Below are 22,750 nucleotides of genomic sequence, written 5' to 3' on the forward strand. Positions count from 1 at the left end.
TAATATTTGCCAACTGCCAATCTAGTGGGACCATTCCTGAATCTAAGGAATTTTGGAAAATCATAGCTAGCACATACACTATCTCTGCAGCTATCTCTTGTAGAATCCTAGGGTGTTGGCCACCAGGTCCTGGGATTTTGTTGGATTTTAGACCCTTAAGTTTCTCTAATACTTTATCTCTACTGATATTAATTTTCTTAATTTCCTCACTCCTTTTAGCCCCTAGGTTATCGTCTATTTCTGGTATGGAACTTGTCTTCTACTGTGAAGACATATACAAATTATTTGTTCAATGCCTCTATCATTCCCCCATTCCCCCTGATAATTTGTCCTGGCTCTGCTTCGAAGGGACGAATGTTTACATTAGCTACTCTCTTCCTTTTGATATACTTAATTAAACTCTTACAACCTGTTTGTATATTCTGGCTAGTTTACTCTTAATCTATTTTTTCCCTTTTTTAATCAACTTTTTGGTGGCCCTTTGCTTTGTTTCTAAAACAATCGCAATCTTCAAACTTGCTAACGTTTTTTTGCAACATTGTAAGTTGTTTCTTTTAATCTAACTCCCTGAGTGAGTCATGGATAGGCCCTTCTTGCTGAGTTATTGTTCTTCAATGGGATGCATTTTTGTTGAACATTTTGAATTGTTCCTTTAAATGTCTCCCACTGTTCATTTACTTCCATACTTTTTAGTCTATTTACCCAATTAACCTTAGCCAGTTCTTCCTTCATACCAATGTAATTAGCTTTGTTTAAGACTTTTGTTTGCAATTGGAATATGTGACTTTCAAGCTTAACATGGAATTGAATGGTATTATAGTCACTATTTCCCAATATATCTTTTACTATGACATTACTAATTAGCCCTGCTTCATTATACAATACTAGATCTAAAAGAGCTTTAGCTGTAGTTGGTTCTACAATGTACTGCTACAAGAAACTCAAAACCGTTTTACGAGCTCATCTTCTGGACCATTCTTGCCGATTTGATTGACCCAGTCTATTTGAAGGTTAAAATCTCTCTCAATTATTACATTTCTTTTGTTACAACCTCCATTAATTTCTTGTTTACTGCTCTGTCTGATGGTATAACTACTGTTCGGGACCCATAAAGTACACCCACCAGTGTTTTCTGACTCTTGCTATTCCTAATTTCCTCCATACTGGGTCTACTTCATGATCTTAAGAGGCTAGATCCTTTCTCACTAATGCCCTTATGTCATCCTTGACTATAAGGGCTGCCCGAGCTCCTTTGCCATTCTGTCAGTCTTTTCAAAATAGTTTACCCTGGAATATTTATTTCCCAACCTTGTTCATCATGTTTCTGTAATGGCGATTAAATCTAAATTTACCTCAATTTTTGAAACTAAATCATCCATCTTATTGCAGATGCTTTGTGTATTCAGATAAAGAACCTTAAATTTCATTTTCTTTCTTCTATTCACTGCAGTGACCTTTTATTCGTTGATGTACATTTTTTGTTAAACTCTCTGTCCCTTCCTGTCCCACTTTGTCTTCACTTGCATCACTATACTGTTCTGATACCGCGACCTTTCTCTTTGGATTTCTAAGTCTCCCTCAACTTGAACCCTGAATATTAGCTCAGCAGGTTGGTCAACAGACATGAAGCAAAGAATAGGGATAAACGGGGCATTTTCAAGTTGCAGGCTATAGCAAGTGGAGTGCCGCAAGGATCAATAGTGGGCGCTTCATCTGATCAACCCAAGGCATTTACTCAGTTTCTCGGTCTACAGATGCTGCATGACCTGCTAAGCATTTTCAGCATTTTCTGTTATTTTAAATGCTGATGTTTAGAGAGACTTGGGTGTTCTTGTACAAGGAACTGAAAGTTAACATGGAGGCACAACAAGCAATTAGGAAGACAAATAGCATGTTGGCCTTTATTGTAAGGGAATGGGAATACAAGAACAAGGTTGTCGTTCTACAATTGTACAGGGCTTTGGTGAGACTATACCTTGAATACTGTGTGCAGTTTTGGTCTCCATATTAAGGAAGCATGTACGTGCTATGGAGGCAGTACAGTAAAGTTTCACTAGACTGGCTTGTGGGATGAAGATTTGGCCTATGGTTGGATGCTGAGTAAACGGGACCGATATTCTCAGGAGTTTAGATGAATGAGAGGTGATCTCATTGAAATGCAGAAGATTCTGAAACTGTTTGACAGGGTTGTTTCCCCAAGCTGGGGAATCTATAGGAGCACAGCTTCAAGATAAGGAGTCAATTATTCAGGACCAAGCTGAGGAGAAATTTCTTCATGCAGAAGGTTGTGAATTGTTATAATTCTTTACCCGAGAGGGTTGTGAGTGCTTCAATGTTGAGCATGCTTAAGACTGAGATTGATAGATTTTTGATCCCTGAGGGAATTGAGGAATATGGGGAGCAGGCAAAAAAATGGAGTTGAGGTGGAAGATCAGCCATGGTGGTATTGAATGCTGGTGCAGACGCGGCCATACATTGTCTACTTCTGTTCCTAGTTTTTATGTTCTAAATGTTGGGAAGACCAAAGCCGCCATGTTTGACCCTCAGCAATGATTCCATCCATCTCCTCCCCCAACTACTATCTCATGCTGAATGAGACTACCCAGTGAAGTTGTCCTGAATTTCTGATCCCATATCATCTCTATCACAAAGCCTTGGACTGTATCTCAGTCCACCTTTGCTAAAACCTTCATCAATACCTTTATCGCTTTCAGAATAACTCTAATCCTCCCAAGCCAATCATCTTCATCTGCAAAACTTCAGCTTGTTCAAAGCTCTGCTACTCGTATCTCATACTGTATCAAGTCTTGCATGTCATCATGAAACATCAAATGGTTTCCATTTCCTCAAACCATCCAATTTAAAATGCTCAAACATGATTCATTCCCATTTTGAAATTTCATCCACACCTTTCTCATTTCCTCCAGGTGCCTTCCTTGAGCTGAGCTTGATTTACAAGTTATGAGTCAGATTTATTAGAAGTAATAGTTAAAAAACAGCCAGTGCCTTGGGATCTCTCATATTCCACCTGAGAGGATAGTTCAGTGTCATATCTGAGAGAGAGCACCTCTGACAGTGTGGAACATCCTTGGCATTGCACTGAAGCATTAGCCTAAACTTAGCACTCAAGTCTCTGAAAATAAAACTTGAGCCCATATCATTCTGACTTGGAGGCGAGAGTGCTGCCACTGAACCAAGTGTGAAAAAAGAATTCTCAAGAGAAAACTTGCTCCAATTGTAGCTTTTACTATCCCCTCTACCTGCAGGCAATGACTGGTGCAGGGTCGAGCCTTATGCCAATCTGAAAGTTGACTGTAAGTGGTCGCTCAAGCTTGTCCATGTGTTGGAGGTGGGTGGGACTTGTGGCAGGACTCGTAGTAAACATTCTATTTACTCAGCAGAGTCTATTTAAGTACAGCCACTACAGCAGTGGGTCTATCAGATGAACTGCAGCAGTACTCATGATTGAAACTACAAGGACATCTCCCAATAAAAGAAGGATGATTTTTTTCAACAAAACATAGTTAGTGGGAAATTGATGCATACAAATTATGTACATAAATTTGCTGTTTATCGCAACAGTGTGGTCTCCAGGTGTGATTGTTGGAATTATCCAATAATTTCCATTCTAGGATGGAAATAATTGTCACCATATGCAATCTGAACTGTGTTTGCTGCAGCTGCTAAATTGCTATGTAGATGTAACTATTTATTGGTTGTTTGGTGAGTCCTGACTGTAATATGTATGTATATTTCAACAGATACATGGGAGAGATTTCTGGACAATACATTTTGATCACTTGATAGTTCAATTGATCTGCAGAGAATGCTCATTATACGGAATTTTGTGTGCTGTTTGAGAGTATTTGTTACTTTGGTTGCCTTGACTTAACTATACTTCTGCCTGGCCTCCCATGTTCTACTCTCTGTAAACTTGAGGTCATCCTAAACTCTGTCCATGTCCTTCCTCGCACCAAGTCCTGTTCACCCATCACCCCAGTGCTCACTGACCTACATTGGCTCCTGGTTAAACAACAGCCTCACTTTTAAAATTCTCATTCTTGTTTTCATATCTATCTGTAGCCTTGTCCTTCCCTATAGCTAATCTCCTCCAGCTCCATAACTTTGAGATAACTGCACTTACATAGTTTTGACCTTGTGGACATCCCTGATTTTAATTATTTCACTGCTGCCTGAGCCCCATGCCTTGGAATTCCTTCCTTAAACCTCTCTGCCTATAGCTCTATCTCATTTAAGACATTCCTTGAAATTTAACTCTGACAAAACTTTTGCCCCTCTGTCTTAATATTGTCTTATGTGACTGTTCAAATATTCTTTTATAAGAAGCGCGTTGGGATATTTTATTACATTAAAGACACTGTACAAATTCAATTTGTATTTCTTGGCATTTATTCCATTTTTATCTTTTTAATATAGCAAATGAAGACAGACTTGTTGAAGCAGTTTGATTTTCAATTTAACCATTTTGTGGATAATCTGATTGATGAATCAACCACCCTGGACTCCTCTATTTCTCCTTTCTCAAGTGCATCGGTGAGCAAAGAACAGACAGCTGTGACTCACAAGTAAGGAATTAAGCAACATATATGCTCTGTTGCATGTAGAATTCATATGAAAGGTTAAGCAGGCTGTGGAGTCATAGAATAACACAGAAGGCTGCCATTTGATGCATTGAGTCCTTGCCAGCTTACTGCATGAGGAATTGAGCTAGTTCTACTCCCCTCCCCTTTGCCCAATACACTGCATATTATTTCCCTTTGTATATTTATCTAATTCCCTTTGAAAGCCATGATTGAATCTGTCTCCACCACCCTTTTGGGTAGTGCATTCCTGATCTTAATTACTCTGCGAAATAGTTTTCCCTCATGTTGCCTTTGGTTCTTTTGCAAATCATCTTAAATCTGTGTCCTCTGGTTCTTTAGCCTGCCAATGGGAGCAGTTTTCCTCTATCTACTGTCTACATTCCTCATGATTTTGAACATGATTTTGGAGGCGGGTTGCCTCACATCCTTTAAAAAGTACCTGGATGAGCACTATGTCATAACATTCAAGGCTATGGGCCAAGTGCTGGTAAATGGGATTAGGTAGGTAGGTCAGGTGTTTCTCACATGTCCGTGCAGATTCGGGCCGAAGGGCCTCTTCTGTGATCTCTATGAAATCTCCTCTCATCCTTCTCTGCCCTAAGGACAACAACCTCAGGTTCTCCAAACTGCCTAATCCACATAATTCAAGTCTGAAACCATTTGTATTTGTGCCAGTGTTGTACGTTCTAGCATTGATTGGAGGAATCTAGAGGGGAGGAAGGTGTCTTTGGACCTTATTGTGTCTGGTAGGTGCAATTTTATGTAAAGCAGTTACCAGAAGAGATGCTTTCTTCAGGATCTATAGAGAGATGGTTACATTTTTATTCATTTGTGGGATGTGGGCTTCACTGGCTAGGCCAGCATTTATTGCCCATCCCTAGTTGCCCTTCAGAAGGTGGTGGTGAACTGCTGCCTTGAACCGCTGCAGTTCATGTGGCGTAGGTACACCCACAGTGCTGTTAGAAAGGGAGTTTCAGGATTTTGACCCAGCGACAGTGAAGGAACGGCAATATATTTCCAAGTCAGGATGGTGAGTGACTTGGAGGGAACTTCCAGGTGGTGGTGTTTCCATCCATCTGCTGCCCTTGTCCTTCTAGATGGCAGTGGTCGTGGGTTTGGAAGGCACTATGTAAGGAGCCTTGGTGAATTCCTGCAGTGCATCTTGTAGATGTTACACACTGCTGCTACTGTGTGTCGGTGGTGGAGGTTCCACAATGTTTGTGGATGTGGTGCCAATCAAGCGGGCTGCTTTGTTCTGGATGGTGTCAAGCTTCTTGAGTGTTGTTGGAGCTGCACTCATCCAGGCAAGTGGGGGGTATTCCATCACATTCATGACCAGTGCCTTGTAGATGGTGGACAAGTTTTGGGGAGTCAGGAGGTGGGTTACTCATCGCAAGATTCCTAGCCTCTGACCTGCTCTTGTAGCCACAGTATTTATATGGCTCGTCCAGTTTAGTTTCTGGTCAATGGTAATTCCCAAGATATTGATAGTGGGGGATTCAGTAATGGTAATGCCATTGAACATCAAGGGGCGATGGTTGGATTCTCTCTTGTTGGAGATGGTCATTGCCTGACACTTGTGTGGCGCGAATGTCACTTGTCAGTCCAAGCCTGGATATTGTCCAGGTCTTGCTGCATTTGGACATGGGCTGCTTCAGTATCTGAGGAATCGCGAATGATGCTGAACGTTGTGCAATCATCAGTGAACATCCCCACTTCTGACCATATGATGGAAGGAAGGTCATTGATGAAGCAGCTGAAGATGGCTGGGCTGAGGACAGTACCCTGAGGAACTCCTGCAGTGATGTCCTGGAGTTGAGATGACTGACCTCCAACAACCACAACCATCTTCCTTTGTGGTAGGTATGACTTTAACCAGTGGAGAGTTTTCCCCCTGATTCCCATTGACTCTAGTTTTGCTAGGGCTCCTTAATGCGCCAAGCGGTCAAATGCTGCCTTGATTTCAAGGGCAGTCACTCTCACCTCACCTCAGGAGTTCAGCCCTTTTGTCCATGTTTGAACCAAGGCTGTAATGAGGTCAGGAGCTGAGTGGCCCTGGCGGAACCCAAACTGGGCATCAATGAGCAGAGTATTGTTAAGCAAGTGCCACTTGATAGCACTGTTGATGACCCCTTCCATTACTGTACTGATGATTGAGAGTAGACTGATGGGGTGGTAATTGGCCAGGTTAGATTTTGTGCTTTTTGTGTACAGGACATACCTGGGCAATTTTCCACAGTGTTGTAGCTGTACTGGAACAGCTTGGCTAGGAGTGCAGTAAGTTCTGGAGCACAAGTCTTCAGTACTATTGCTGGAATATTGTCAGGGCCCATAGCATTTGCAGTATCCAGTGCCTTCAGCCCTTCTTGATATCATATGGAGTGAATTGAATTGGCTGAAGACTGGCACCTGTAATGCTGGGGACCTCTGGAGGAGGCTGAGATGGATCATATACTTGGCACTTCTGGCTGAAGATTGTAACAAATACTTCAGCCTTATCTTATGCACTGATATGCTGGGCTCCTCCATCATTGAGGATGGGGATATTTGTGGAGCCTCTTCCGCCAGTGAGTTGTTTACTTGTCCACCGCCATTCACGGCTGGTTGTGGCAGGACTGCAGAGCTTAGATTTGATCCGTTGGTTGTGGGATCGCTTAGCTCTGTCTATCACTTGTTGCTTATGCTGTTTGGCATGCAAGGAATCCTGTGTTGTAGTTTACCAAGTTGACACCTCATTTTTAGCTATGCCTGGTGCTGCTTCTGGCATGCCCTCCTGCACCCTCCATTGAACCAGGGTTGACCCCCTGGCTTGATGGTAATGGTAGAGTTGGGGATATGCCGGGCCATGAGGTTCTGGAGATCTTCCTTCCACAGCTTCCAACCTCACAGTCTCCCAATCTCGGACGGCCCGCTGCCACCTCCCACGCAAAATCCACAAACAGGACTGTCCCGGCAGACCGATCATGTCAGCCTGTTCCTGCCCCACTGAACTCATTTCTTGCTATCTTTACTCCATCCTCTCTCCCCTTGTCCAGTCTCTTCCCACCTACATCCGCGATTCCTCTGACACCCTACATCATATTAACATTTTCCAGTTCCCTGGCCCCAACCGCCGCCTCTTCACCATGGACGTCCAATCCCTCTACACCTCCATCCCCCACCAGGATGGTCTGAGGGCTCTCTGCTTTTTCCTCGAACAGAGGCCCGAACAATCCCCATCCACCACTCTCCTCCGTCTGGCTGAACTTGTTCTCTCACTGAACAATTTCTCCTCTCACTTCCTCCAAATAAAAGGTGTGGCTATGGATACCCGCATGGGCCCCAGTTATGCCTGTCTCTTTATGGGGTATGTGGAACATTCCTTGTTCCAGTCCTACTCCGGCCCCCTCCCACAACTCTTTCTCCGGTACATTGATGACTGCTTCGGTGCTGCATCATGCCCTCGTCTGGACCTGGAAAAATTTATTAAATTTTGCTTCCAATTTCCACTCCTCCATCATTTTCAATGGTTCATCTCTGACACTTCCCTTCCCTTCCTTGATCTCTCTGTCTCAATTTTTGGTGATAGACTGTCCACCAATATTAATTACAAGCCTACCAACTCCCACTGCTACCTTGACTACACTCCGCTTCCTGTAAGGACTCCATCCCATTCTCTCAGTTCCTTTGCCTCTGTCGCATCTGTTCTGATGATGCCACTTTCAAAAACAGTTCCTCTGACATGTCTTCCTTCTTCCTTAACCGAGGTTTTCCACCGACGGTGGTTGACAGGGCCCTCAACTGTGTCCGGCCCATGTCCCACGCATCCACCCTCACACCTTCCTCTCCCAGAACCATGAATGGGTCCCCCTTGTCCTCATTAACACCCCACCAGCCTCCGCATTCAAAGGATCATTCTCCGCCATTTCCGCCAACTCCAGCATGATGCCACCACCAAACACATCTTCCCTGCACCCCCCCGGCGGCATTCCGTAGGGATCGTTCCCTCCGGGACACCCTAGTCCACTCCTCCATCACCCCCTACACCTCAACCCCCTCCCACGGTACCTTCCCATGCAACCACAGAAGGTGCAACACCTGCCCCTTTACTTCCGCCCTCCTCATCGTCCAAGGGCCTAAAAACTCCTTTTCAAGTGAAGGAGCATTTCATTTGCACTTCTCTTAATTTAGTCTACTGCATTCGCTGCTCCCAATGCAGTTTCCTCTACATTGGAGAGACCAAACGCAGACTGGGTGACCGCTTTGCGGAACACCTTTGGTCTGTCCACAAGCATGACCCAGACCTCCCTGTCGCTTGCCATTTCAACACACCATCCTGCTCTCATGCCCACATGTCTGACCTTGGCCTGCTGCAACGTTCCAGTGAAGCTCAACGTAAACTGGAGGAACAGCACCTCATCTTCCGACTAGGCACTTTACAGCCTGCTGGATTTAAGATTGAGTTCAACAACTTCAGATCATGAACTCTCTGCTCCATCCCCACCCCCTTTCTGATCCCCTTTTTCCAATAATTTATATATATTTTTCTATTCCCACCTATTTCCATTATTTTTAAATGTATTTCCATCCATTGTTTTATCTCTACCTTTTAGCCTATTTTGATCCCTTCCCCCCACCCCACCCCACCCCCACTAGGGTTATCTGTACCTTGCTTGTCCTGCTTTCTACCCTTAATGTCACCATTAGCACATATCTTAGCTAATACCACGATCGTCAACACCTCTTTGTCCTTTTGTCTGTGACATCTTTTGGCAATCTCCACCTATCACTGGCCCTCTATCCAGCTCCACCTGTCCCACCTCCCCTTAAACCAGCTTATATTTCACCTCTTTTCAATTTTTCCTTAGTTCTGATGAAGAGTCATTTGGACTCGAAACGTTAACTGTATTCCTCTCCGCAGATGCTGTCAGACCTGTTGAGTTTTTCCAAGTATTTTTGTTTTTGTTGAGGTTACAGATTGTGTTCGAGTGCAACTCTGCTGCTGCTGTTGGCCCACAGTGCCTCATGGATGCCCAGTCCTGAGTTGCTAGACCTGTTCAAAATCTACCCCATTTAGCACGGCGGTAGTGCCACACACCACGATGGAGGGTATCCTCAATGTGAAGGTGGAACTTCGTGTCCAGAAGGACTGTGTGATGGTCACTCCTACCAATACTGTCATGGACAGATGCATCTGCGGCAGGCAGGTTGTTGAAGATGAGGTCAAGTCTGTTTTTCCCTCTTGTTGCTTCCCTCACCACCTGCTGCAGACCCAGCCTAGCAGCTATGTCATTTAGGACTCGGCCAGCTCAGTCAGTAGTGGTGCTACTGAGCCACATTTAAGTCCCCCATCCAGAGTACACTCTGCGCCCTTGCCACCCTCAGTGCTTCCTCCAAATGGTGTTCAACATGGGGGAGCACTAATTCATCAGGGAGGGCGGTACATGAAGAATACAGTAAGATGTATAAAGAGTGTAACATGTGATAAGCTAGATATTTATAGTCTAATGTGAATGAGTTCGAAGTGTAAAATCTATCTACTCATCAAGTTAACCTTGATTTTTTGCCATATCATTTCAGTTTGGATTGATCGTATGTTGTTACTGTGTTGATTACTGTGATGTTAAGTTCTAATTAAATGCATCCGGTTACAGACAGGCAAGGGCACCCCCAGAGAAGGGAAAACACTTCATATCTCGGCGATCTCTGCTTGAGTGAGTATGCTTTTTAAATGGGTCATTCTACAAATCTTTGCAGCTGAAAGTAGCGATTCCAGATATTGGAATAGGTTAGATTGGAAATTGAAATGGATCTGATTTCAGCTCTTGTCTGCTTATTTGTCTTGATTTTGAATTTCTAAACTTGTGCTTATGCAATTGGTATTTTTTCCTTTTCCTGAGCTACTTGTTCCTCATTAAGTTTTTCAGTGCGACAGCTCTTGGAGTAAATGTGTTTCTCTGTCCTTCCCCCTCAGTGAGCTGTTCCAAGTGAATCACATCCGGACCATCTATCACATGTTCATTGCTTTACTCATCCTCTTTATTGTCAGTACCCTGGTGATGGACTTCATTGATGAAGGAAGGTAAGGATTTGGAAAGAAGTGAGGGCAGGAAAGATAAACATTGTCTTAAGCATATTTCCAAACAGTCTTGCCTATATCACTAAATAGGAGCTCAACAAATTAAAATGCTGAGAGTCAAGAGCAAACTTAAACCTGATAATGTGAAATAAAAGGTTTGAACTGTACATTTTCTGCAATACTGAATTAGAAGCCTCAACAAATTTAAAGTATAAATTTGAGTTGAGGATCTATCACTAGAAATGTAAACCACAGGCTACAATGGGCATGTAACTTGTCTGAGGGTTGGTTTATGTTCGTTAAACTATATATAGGCAGCTATTCATGTCTTGTAAGCTAACTTTATTTATATTTGCATCTCAATGCTATTATTAAAATGGATGGTGAGGCCAACTGTAGCATTCTATTAACTCATGGACCTGGTCCAGAAAACTTGGACCCTCTTGATTATGTGACTAATTATCAGACCAGACTGGTGGAAGCTGCATGCCCGTTCTATTCAATGTATAGTTTTTGTGTCTGTTTCATAAAATTGGTATTGAGTTTGGGTGAGAGAAATCAATTCATCCATAAATTTGACACAGTGGCAGTAGTGTGTAATGGCATATGTGAACTTGTACTGTCCCCTTCAGGGTTGTGCCTTGATAGTATTTTGAGTTACACAATACCATGGTCAAATGTTGATGACTGCAGGCCTGTGTTGGGTGCAGCTTGATGCGCTGTTCTAAGAATATCATTTGGAATGCATATTGGCACACAATTCAAGTGTGTTGGTTTAGGTTATCTTTTATTTTTATTACACATTCTTGGGATATAAGAATTGCAGCAAGTCCAGCATTTATTGCCCTTTCCAAGTTCTACTTGAGAAGGTTGTGGTAAGCTGTCTTGAACTGCTTTATCGTTATGTTTAAGAAAAAGTAATGACACCGCATTACTGTGAACAAATTCTAAGATAATACTGTGTATTGATGTCAAATGTATTTGTTATTTTTTTTCCTTGACTGCTATTCTCCCTTTTTCTAGGCTGGTCCTTGACTTCGACCTATTGGTTTACGCCTTTGGGAGGTTTCCAATTGTCATTTCCACCTGGCTCTGTATGTTCCTGTCTACACTCCTCATTCCATATGGGCTGTTTCTGCAATGGGCATCAGGATACCAGGCATCAAAACGCAAAGTTTTACGGACAGTGTTCTTTGGTGCATTGTTTTTGTTGTTCCAGATGGTAGGCCTGTGGGCTGCTCCAGTCTACACAGTCATTCATTTTTGTCTACCTCCAGCCTCCCGCTTCATTGTTATATTAGAACAGGTGGGTGACTTTGGAGTATTCATCAGTGGTGTTACATCTCATAGGGTCTTTGCTAGTTATTCAGATTTTTGGAGCTGGCTCTTGGCATTTATGCCGTACAATCTTGTTTCTGATGACTTGTAAATTGGGTCTGATCTTCTGAAAGAATATTTAATAAACTATAGAGGGAAAACAATTCCATTTTTAAAAAGACAAAATGCTGGGAGTACTCAGCTTAGGCAACACCTGTGGAGAAAGAAACAATTCATTATTCAGGTTAATGACACTTCAGAACAGTTTCAGTATTTCCTGTATTTTGAGTTTTTATTTGATTTTCCAGCATCTGCAATATTTTGTTCTTCATTCTTTTTGTCTCATTACTTCATTCGTTTCAGACTGTGCTCTCTCCCTGAAAAGCTTCTTTGAAACTAGTAACTGCTCACACTGACTTGCTCACACTGACTTGCTCAGTCAAATGGCCCAACATGCCTGCTGGTTCCAAGATATCCTGCAAAGTATTTTGCATGACCAGTGCCCTTCTGTGACAGTAGCACAGTTCTGTGGTGGGGGGTTTGTCACTCTGTCTCCTTCCCCCACCCTCCCCATTTGATCCTTATCTGGTTGGGATAGTCACATTTCCTGCATCCAGACTATGTGCTGTTTGAATCCCCCCAATCCAGCCAATCCCTCCCTTGAGCAGGCAGGACACAAAAGGCTACAACATTGTGGACAAGGCCTGGTGTGCAACAGATGTGCCACATCAGTCTTCTCTCAGCAAACCAGTAATGCACTCTGCATAAAATAAACTGCTTAAACTTGCATGGTATTTTACTTATTCTTTCACAGGATGTAGGTGCGTAGCTGCCCTAATTTCCCTAGAGAAGGTGGTGGTGAGATACTAGTCCATGTGGTATAGGTACACCCATAGTGATGTTTGGAAAGGAGTTCCAAGATTTTGATCCAGCAATGGTGAAGGAACAGGGATTTAGAGATCCAAGTCAAGATGGTGTGCGGCTTGGAGAGGAACTTGCATGTGGTGGTGTTTCCATGCATCTACTGCCCTTCGAGTAGAAGTTGCAGGTTTGGAAGGTACTGTCGAATTGGTGAGTTGCTGCAGTGCATCTTGTAAATGATACACACTGCAGCCACTGTGTGTTGGTGGTGAAGGGAGTGAATGTTGAAGGTGATGGATGGAGTGCTAATCAAACGGGCTGCTTTGTTCTGAATGATGTTGAGTTTCTTGAGTGTTGTTGGAGCTGCACTCATCCAGGCAAATGGAGAGTATTCCACCACACTCCTGACTTGTGCCTGGTGGATGGTCGACAGGCTTTGGGAGTCAGGAGGTGAATTACTCGCTGCAGAATTCCCAGCCTCTGACCTCTTGTACATTTTGTAGGATCTTCATTCTTTGTGGCCCCTTGTACAGAATCGGTGAGCTGGCCTAAATGTGAGATTATGACTGACAGTTGCATATTTCATAATATAATCTATAACAGCGGGGCTTTCCCACTGGTGATGGTACCAGTCGATTTCCTATATTCTATGACCCTGTTTTGCTGTCCAGCTAACCTTTCAAAGAGAAAATCCATCTGCCATTCCAGTGATAAAATCTAATTGGCGGTCAGTGACACCAGAAGCACTGACCTCATGGAAGGCAAATACAAAGTGCATGTAAGCGAGGTGTTTTTATAATACCTCTACGTAATTTGGGTTGGGATTCATGTCTGAGCATCTGTTTTATCTCATTAGGTCCGCCTGATGATGAAAGCACATTCCTTCATACGGGAGAACTTCAGCAGAGTGGTATCAAACAAAGAAAAGAACAGTGAGTGTGACTAGTTTGTCTTTTTTTTTTGGATGCTAGGCAGATCTGGGCTGAGATCCCAAACTGGAAAAAGCCAATGCATTAAAAAAAGCACCTTCTGAAAAGCTGACTGGAAATACTCTATCAAGATGTGTTATAGGCAATGAATTGGGTTGTCTCCTTATCCCCTGCTCCATACTTGGGTGCAGCTGATGGAGATGATCAATCTTGTTCCAATGTTGCTGTGATGCTAGCTGCAAAGTGAGTCTTTCTGGTTTTGTTTTTCTTGGTTAATTCTTTTGTTTTCTCATTCTCCTCTCCCTCACCTTGGGGATAATTTGGCCACCACTCAATGCTTTATTTCTGAGGTTTCCAAAATACTTGTTGCTGAGCCATCCCTTCAGCCCCCTCCCATCAGAAGTTGATGTCCCTTGTGTGTCTTTCCAAGAAATTTAGTTTTACATAATTCATGTCCTCGAATGTTGCCAAAACAAAACCCCTATTAACCATACCTAGTCAGTTAAATATTCCAGCTCCCATATGTGTTGAAGGAGCGACTCTGGGAATATTTTGAACGTTTCCTATACCTTGGCAGCCACCTCTCTCAAAAGGCCACCATTGATGTCGAGATCCAATCCTGGACCAATTCAACCTTCTACAATCTACGGTAGTGAATGTTTTGACGACAGAGACCTCTGCAAGTCAACAGAAGTCCAAGGGCTGCATTTTATGGGAAGGCGTACTGCTTGCCCTGCTCCCTTTCCCTCGGAAGTAAAGTTGGCTAAAAGCTGGCTTGTTCATGCCAGCCCGCCCTGCATCCATAACGTGCTGTGGGCGGGCTAAATTGGTGGTACATGAGACTTCCGCCTCTCACTCCGGAGGAAGCCAGCCAATCCAGAGCCTAGTAGTGCGTGCTACCAGGACTATAGGAAAAAGGCCAAAGAGGAAAATGGTTGCCCCAGAAGGTAAATCCAGGTGTTTTACGGCTGGGAGACATCCCAGGCCCCAGAGAGGAGGATGGGGCACCATGTCCTGTCAGGCAGATGGCGCAGAAGGAAATGGGGATGAAATCTTTGGAGGGTGGGGGGATGCATACCTCTTCCCCCCACCTTCCCATCTTTGTTCATGCTGGCCTTTAAAAATGGCCTGCCCACTCCCACCTGACTGCCTGAGCCAACTGTGTTATGGTGTGGGCAGCTTACCATTCAGATCAATACGATCCTTAATTATTTATTTAGATACGGTGGGCGTGCTGCCAATTTGGCATCCACCCAGCTAGTGTATTATGTGGTGAGCTCGGTGGTGTGCTGGTGGATGGGTAGGTGGTGGGCTAGTCACCCGGCCTAATTTACTTGTTTTTTCTTCCCCCCCAACCACCACCACCACCACCACAAAAACATGCCCAGTGGGGACACGTAAAATCCAATTCCTAGTACAAAGGACAGTTGCTCCTGTACTGCAGTGAGACCTGGACTCTGCATCAGTGACACACGAGCGCTGGAGACATTTTATCAGCAATTCCCCCTTAGCATCCTTTGGATTCAATCGGAGGATTCTTGAACAATGCTAGAGTGGTATTGAATAAATATAAGAATGGTGAGTGTGAATAGTTTGTCACGTTTTTGGAGGTGTGGTAGGACTGAGCCAGGAGCTCAAATTGGGGGAAAAAGCCAGTAATTTCAGATAGACAAGGAAGTGATTTATATAGTTAAAAAAAGCACTCTTTGCATCTCTTGAAAAACTTAATCGAAATACTCAGTCAAGGTATACTATCGATAATGAATTGTGTTGTGCCCTTATCCCCTGCTTCTTGAAGCCAACCTTAAAGCATTCAGGTGAAACTCCTACAAAATCAACTTCAAAGGGCTGGACACCGTGTCCAGATGACCAAAAACTGTCTCCCCTGCTAGGTCCTGTTTTCTCAATTCTCAAATGGCCAATGTTCTTGGTGGGGGTGGGGAATGCTTCAAGACACATTCCTTGAAGCGCAGCAGCAGCATCGACCTTCATGAGTGTGAGGAGCTTGCTACCAATTGTTCAGAATGGTAACAACCTGTCCATCAAGTTGCATCATGCTTAGAGTCCGAATGTCTTGATGGCAGAGCGGCGGCAGAGAAGGAAAGAAAAGAAAGCAATTCCTGCACTCTGGATCCCACCACCTCATGGGGCATTCTGCCCTATGTGCCCAAAGATCTATGGCTCAAAAATCAACCTGTTCAGTCATGTGACACATGAAGACCCATGAGCGAAATTCATGACCCTAAAGAGATGTCATCCTGAAAACGAGGGACAGCCAGTGACTACGTGGGTGTAGGTATAGACATAGCTAGTAACCCAAAATAATAAAACAATGCTCAAGGACCTGTAAATACAAATGCTATTCCTGATTTATTTATGAATCTAAATCTAAGCAGGGAAAAGTAATTTGTTAGAAAGGTCAGATCATTGTGTAATAAACAATGTTGAGGCAAGGACAGTTGTTAAAGGAGAGCTATTTAGCTAGTCCCTTTATACTTCACTGAACTTATGAGGGCTCCAAAACACGGACAAAAAAAACATACATGCCACAGCACACTAGAACTCGGGGGCAAAGAACCTTTTATCTGATTTTTTTTAAGCAGAATCAGGCAAGTGTCATGGGCTGAGAAGATCTAATTCGTAGTCATGGGATCTTTGCAGAAGTGAAACAGCTTAGTCATTACATAGCTGTTTCACTGTTACTGCTTGATGTATTTAGTCCAACTCATAAGTAAGAAAGTCACTCTCTCATAATCTGCAGCCTTGTGGGATAAGTGAGAGATAGGTGAGCAAGAACAAGGTAAATCTAGAGCTGTAAAGGAAACAAATTCACATATGCCTTGTACCTAAATCACTGGACAGTGATTTCCAATATTCACAGAATCACAGAGTGCAGAAGAGGCCCTTCGGCCCATCGAGTCTGCACTGACACGTGAGAAACACCTGACCTACCTACCTAATCCCATTTATCAGCACTTGGCCCATAGCTTTGAATGTTATGACGTGCCAAGTGCTCATACAGGTATTTTTTAAAGGCTGTGAGGCAACCCGTCTCCACCACCCTCCCAGGCAGCGCATTCCAGACCATCACCACCCTCTGGGTAAAAAAGCTTTCCCTCACACCCGCCTTAAACCTCACCTTGAACTTGTGTCCCCTCGTGACTGACCCTTCAACTAAGGGGAACAGCTGCTCCCTATCCACCCTGTCCATGCCCCTCATAATCTTGTACACCTCGATCAGGTCGCCTACAGTCTTCTCTGCCCCATCGAAAACAACCCAAGTCTATCCAACCTCTCCATAACTTAAATCTTTCATCCCAGGCAACGTCCTGGTGAATCTCCTCTGCCCCCACTTCAGTGCAATCACATCCTTCTGATAATGTGGCGACCAGAACTGCAAACAATACTCCAGCTGTGGCCTCACCAAGGTTCTGTACAACTCCAACATGACCTCCCTACTTTTGTAATCTCTGCCGCGATTGATAAAGGCAAGTGTCCCATATTCCTTTTTCACCACCCCACTAACATGCCCCTCTGCCTTCAGAGATCTCTGGACTCTCACGCCAAGATCCCCTTGTTCCTCAGAACTTCCTAGTGTCATGCAGTTCATTGAATACTTCCTTGTCAAATTACTCCTTCCAAAGTACTCGTACTTTTCAGGATTAAATTCCATCTGCCACTTATCTGCCCATTTAACCATCCCGTCTATATCTTCCTGTAGCCCAAGATACTCAACCTCACTGTTAACCACCCGGCCAATCTTTGTGTCATCCGCAAACTTAATAATCATATTATGCATAATAGAATCTTGGTGATAAAAGCAAAAAACTGCAGATGCTGGACATCCAAAACAAAAACAGAATTACCTGGAAGAACTCAGCAGGTCTGGCAGCATCGGCGGAGAAGAACACAGTTGACGTTTCGAGTCCTCTGTTGAAGGGTCATGAGGACTCACAACGTCAACTTTGTTCTTCTCCGCCGATGCTGCCAGACCTGCTGAGTTTTTCCAGGTAATTCTGTTTTTGTATAGAATTTTGGTGACTTCACTGTTGTGCATTATCAGGTTTATTTACTGTATTCTGCTACAGGAACATTGCATCCAAATAGGCTGCTTTCTTAGTATTGAAGTTTTCATTAAAATGCTAATCTTTTGGTTTTATCTTTGTCTCAGGTGGCATTCAGCAGACACCCCAGTTTTCCCACTATCTCTATTTTCTTTTTGCTCCTACTCTTATATATCGGGACAGCTATCCCAGGTAAGCCCAATCGGACCATTTTCTGAAAGCAGATCACTAAGCAACAGCTAATATTTTTGACCTAATAAACGGTGATTGTATGGTGTAATATGTAATGTGCTTACTATTTATAGCTGTATTTTATATAGGAACAAGAGTAGACCATTCAGCCAATCAAACCTGTTCTGCCATTCTGTTAGGTCACGGCTAAATTGTGCCTCCAATTCATTTACATACCTTTGCTCCATACCCCTTGATTCTGTTACTAATCTTAATTTTGACATTTGAAATTGCTCCTGCATCCACAGCTTTTTCAGGAATTAAGTTCTAGATTTTTGGCATAAGAATTCACTCCTGAAATGGCCTAACTCTAATTTTAAGACTGTGTTCTCTTGTTCTGGATTCCCTTTCATAGTATAAAAGAAATCCTATAGAAATTTCTTACTAGGGTACTAGGTTCATGGTTTAAAAACTTTGCTTAAATGTTTCCAGTCACCAAAGGTTTAGTGTGCAACTGCCTATCTTCATTGCGGCTTGTTTCAGTCATGTCCTTGTTACAGTTAAGCCTGATCCTCTCCTCATCTGTTAGTTGGATGCAATGGAGCACAAGGCACAGTCATGGTTCCTAGCCTGTGCCCAGCCTGGAGGAAGCTGGGTACAGCTTGAATGTAGGTGTGCTGTGCCAAAACGAGTTTCTGGATCTGCTTTAAATAATTACCTTCGAAGGAACCACTGTGGAATTTTTTGATTGAAGAGAAAAATTGTTCCTTTTAAATTGAGCAGGAATCCTGTATTTCTGAAAAAAAAAACACATGAATTCATTATGATGTTTGCTGAAAATTCTTTTTTGGTACAGGAACCCTACAATTAGATGGAGCTACGTTGCTACAAAATTTGCTCAGGTAAAGCTTTTTAAATTTAGTTATTTTTGACAAACTCAGGAGTATTTCTCTAATACGGTAGAACTTCAGTAATCTACCATAATGAAGAGGGCCCATCTGGTGGCTACTGGAAATGGGCAGATATTCAAGTATATCTGATCTCTTTTGCCTAAATAGAATAAATCCCCATGATACATGAGTTAAAACAAAACTACAATGCAAATAACATCAACTGATTGGAATTATCTGTGAGCTTTAATGATTTAATTTAGACAGGAATGGATTCGTATTTTTGGGTTGTGTGATGAAACACAGAATGAGGTTTTCATGCAAAGCCATTTTTCAAAAATAATGTATGTAGTTCAAAGCTGGATAACATTGTGGGGGCAGCGAGGAGTTCCAATGCCATCAGTTGTGACTAAAGCTTATCCAGTAAAAGGCAAAAAAGGGAAGGCAAGAATGGTTTTCCATTAGTATCGTGAGATTTTATATATTACTAACATTAATGGACCATGATGTTGTGACCAGACCACTATCAGGCTATAGATAATTTGCTTTTGCTGCTGCTTGACTGGGATCAAGAGGTAGTGGAGTATTTGTCATCCCCACATATCTAAAAGTATTGTTCTTTAGTGTCTCACTGAGATGTATTCATTTTAAATATTTTAAAGGGCTGGGCTAGCTTTAGGCGGTAGCAGCATTGTCTCTGGTTAGAAGCGTCGTATCAGAATTTTGAATTCATTGTATAAGCTGACACTCTAATACAATGCTGAGGAAATTTTATCTTAAAGTTGATGTTAATGTCCTTTGGATGAGTCATTAATTGAAGCCCATTTGAATATTTTTGTGGTCCTGGTGGATGTTGAACATGTTCTGGTACTCTTCAAAGAAGAGCAGGGAGTTATCTCCAGGTCCTGGCCAACATTCCTCCTTCAACCATTACTCGCCACCTCCACGCCCTCCCTTTCCAAAAAATGAACCTGCTAATTGTCTTGAAGCACAATGCTATGGATGCTGGGAATCTAAAATAAAAACAGAAAATGCTGGAGATACTTAAGTCTGGCAGCATCTGTGGAGAGAGAAACAGAATTAATGTTCCTGGCCCTGACCTTTCTGCAAAACATTTGTTCAGTGTTGTTTGTGGATCTTACTGTACGTAACCAGGCTGTCATTTGTCTACCTGAACTAATTGTATTACACAATGATACATTGTGTACATTTGGGAGATGTGGCAAGGTGATGTAAGTGCAAATCTGCCACCTTTTTAATTAAGTTCTCAGTATGGTGCTGACTCTTATATGATGTAGGTGGTTCTCATTCTGGTGTGACAATGGATTATGGTGTGGAAAAATGTCTTGTTTCTGACTTGTGTTACATTTTTATGTTTTTCAGGTTCTGGGCTGTCTGTTTTATGCTTACTATATTTTTGTGCGGCTCTGTATTCCTTTGTTCCGAAACATCAGCCGGGAGCCATTCAGTTTGAAAGTCCTGGTTCTCTGCATCTTCAATTCCATCTTGCCAGGTATGGATCATCCTTATGTATTCATCCTAAAACTGGAAAAATCAAGCATGATGCAGGAAGAGCTTGTTCTGAATGATGCCATGTGTGCACAATTTTTAGCCAAAATAAATTCAAGAGACTGATGCAGCAATGTGTTTGGACCACACAAATAAACCTAGCCAAATTTCAGTTGTTGAGGAGGAAATTGTAATATGTTGCTGGCTAAGTTGGATGTCCGAAATACAGTTGGAAACCATTTCTTACCTGGTAGTGTAACTGTTAAACAAACCTACTGAAGGGCTAATTCTGGAGGCACCAATATCCAGTTTAGGACATTTAATTTTCTCTATGTTGAGACTAGCGTGTGGTTTACATGATTACCCATTCCTTTGTGTTATTTTTAATCATGCTTGTAGAGTACGGAGTTGAGCAGAGACATTCTCCATATTGTTGCAGAATGTGTCCGATGCAGTTCCTTGCAAACTAGTGTTTTTTAAATATTTCTTAAAATATCTTCCCAGTGGAAAGGGTTTTTTTTTTCTTTTCTCAGTTGCCTGATAATCTTCACCTTTCTATGTCTTTTACATTTCTCTTTGTTTCTCAACAAAGGAATTCAGGGATTGCTCTTGAGGGTAAAGCATGAAATGGCAAAAAGATCTGAAAAGGGAATGAGGGGAGAGGAAGGGTTGTCAAAGTAAAGAATTTTTCTGGTTATCACTATATTACTAATTCTGGGACTATCCTAAAGCTGCATTTCTGTTTGTTTCAGGTGTTTTAGTGCTGTTCCTGGCTTTCTTTGCATTTCTGCACTGCTGGCTCAATGCCTTTGCTGAAATGCTGCAGTTTGCTGACAGGATGTTCTACAAGGTAACCTTTTACATTTACTTTTTTAAATCCATGAAATATCGTTTCCAAACTTGCTATTATTTTCATCCATTGGGCCGTAACCTCTGAGCTCCCCAGCGTCGGATTTGGGGGGTACCCCAAAGATGCACTGGAGAATCCCTTTGGGAAGTTCCCAAGTAAGGGTTTGTAAGGCAATTGCTCAGAAGTGCACACTTCCTCTGGACAATTGTGCTGTGCTGGAAACCATCTGAAAATGCAATTTAAATCGCAAACTTCGGATGTTTCCGTCATGGTTATACCAGTAGTTATCCAGAATAAGTTAGAATTAAAACCTCTTCTAACTTCTGGGTAACTTGTAAAGATCCAGACCAATCTCCCCATGGAGCTAGTGCTGTAAACAAGAGGGTGTGTCCTCCTTCAATTCAACGGTGCTGGACTTCTGAGACAGCTGCACTACCTGGATCTCGCCCAGCCTGAGTTGGAAGGCCAGGCGAGACGGGCATGGAAGAAATTTGGCATAGGTAGGTGGGCACAGAGTGACAATCCGACACTCTTTGCCACTCTGAGGAAATTATGGCCCATTGTGTCCGTTGTCATTGTTCTCTCCAAAGAAGCATGATGGTGTCATATTTTGAGTGATTCTTTTATTTCCACTTCAGTTCATCTATTATTAGCTCAATACCATTGTGAACTGTTATGACTCCGGGTGCCATGTAGCAGAGTGTAAGCTGTGTAACCAGTTTTTCAAAAAAAAGTATCTATTATCCCTAAGATTTATCTATCTGTTCAGACAGTGTGTAGCTTTGAAGATATTTTCCATTTGATGATTTTAAGGTGAAAAATCTGTGCGCATCAAGATTGCAGAATTAAGTTGTTTTGTCTGTAAACTATAGTATGCTGTAATGGTTAGAACCATGGAACACTACAGCACAGAAAACAGGCCATTCGGCCCTTCTAGTCTGTGCCGAAATATTATTCCGCTAGTCCCATTGACCTGTACCTAGTCCATAACCCTCCAGACCTCTCCCATCCATGTATCTATCTAATTTATTCTTAAAACTTAAGAGTGAGCCCGCATTTACCACGTCAGATGGTAGCTTGTTCCACACTCTCACCACTCTCTGAGTGAAGAAGTTCCCCCTAATGTTCCCCCTAAACCTTTCCCCTTTCACCCTAAAGCCTTGTTCTCTCGTGTTTATTTCTCCTAATCTAAGTGGAAAGAGCCTACTCGCATCTACTCTGTCTATACCCCTCACAATTTTGTAAACTTCTATCAAATCTCCCCTCATTCTTCTACGCTCCAAGGAATAAAGTCCTAACCTGTTTAATCTTTCCCTGTAACTCAACTCCTTAAGACCCGGCAACATCCTAGTAAATCTTCTCTGCACTTTCTCAATCTTACTGATATCCTTCCTGTAGTTAGACAACCAGAACTGCACACAATACTCCAAAGTTGGCCTCACCAATGTCTTATACAACCTCACCATAACATCCCAACTCCTATACTCAATACTTTGA

The 22,750-nt window shown here is 42.7% G+C and overlaps 1 protein-coding gene across 2 annotated transcripts in view; it reads left to right on the forward strand.

Annotated features, from left to right (window-relative positions):
- Nucleotides 1-22,750, forward strand: part of LOC144692502 (sterol O-acyltransferase 1-like) — a 69,186-nt gene that overhangs the window by 37,467 nt on the left and 8,969 nt on the right. For both annotated transcript variants that reach the window (XM_078561455.1, XM_078561456.1), the window contains 9 exons: nt 4,438-4,586; nt 10,238-10,297; nt 10,558-10,665; nt 11,686-11,968; nt 13,697-13,772; nt 17,941-18,025; nt 18,861-18,906; nt 20,278-20,407; nt 21,156-21,253. In XM_078561455.1, coding sequence (XP_078417581.1) covers nt 4,438-4,586; nt 10,238-10,297; nt 10,558-10,665; nt 11,686-11,968; nt 13,697-13,772; nt 17,941-18,025; nt 18,861-18,906; nt 20,278-20,407; nt 21,156-21,253 — 1,035 coding nt within the window. The remainder of the gene's footprint in view (nt 1-4,437; nt 4,587-10,237; nt 10,298-10,557; nt 10,666-11,685; nt 11,969-13,696; nt 13,773-17,940; nt 18,026-18,860; nt 18,907-20,277; nt 20,408-21,155; nt 21,254-22,750) is intronic.

This window comes from Cetorhinus maximus, chromosome 17 (genome assembly GCF_964194155.1).
Source record: "Cetorhinus maximus chromosome 17, sCetMax3.hap1.1, whole genome shotgun sequence".
Taxonomy (NCBI): Eukaryota; Metazoa; Chordata; class Chondrichthyes; order Lamniformes; family Cetorhinidae; genus Cetorhinus; species Cetorhinus maximus.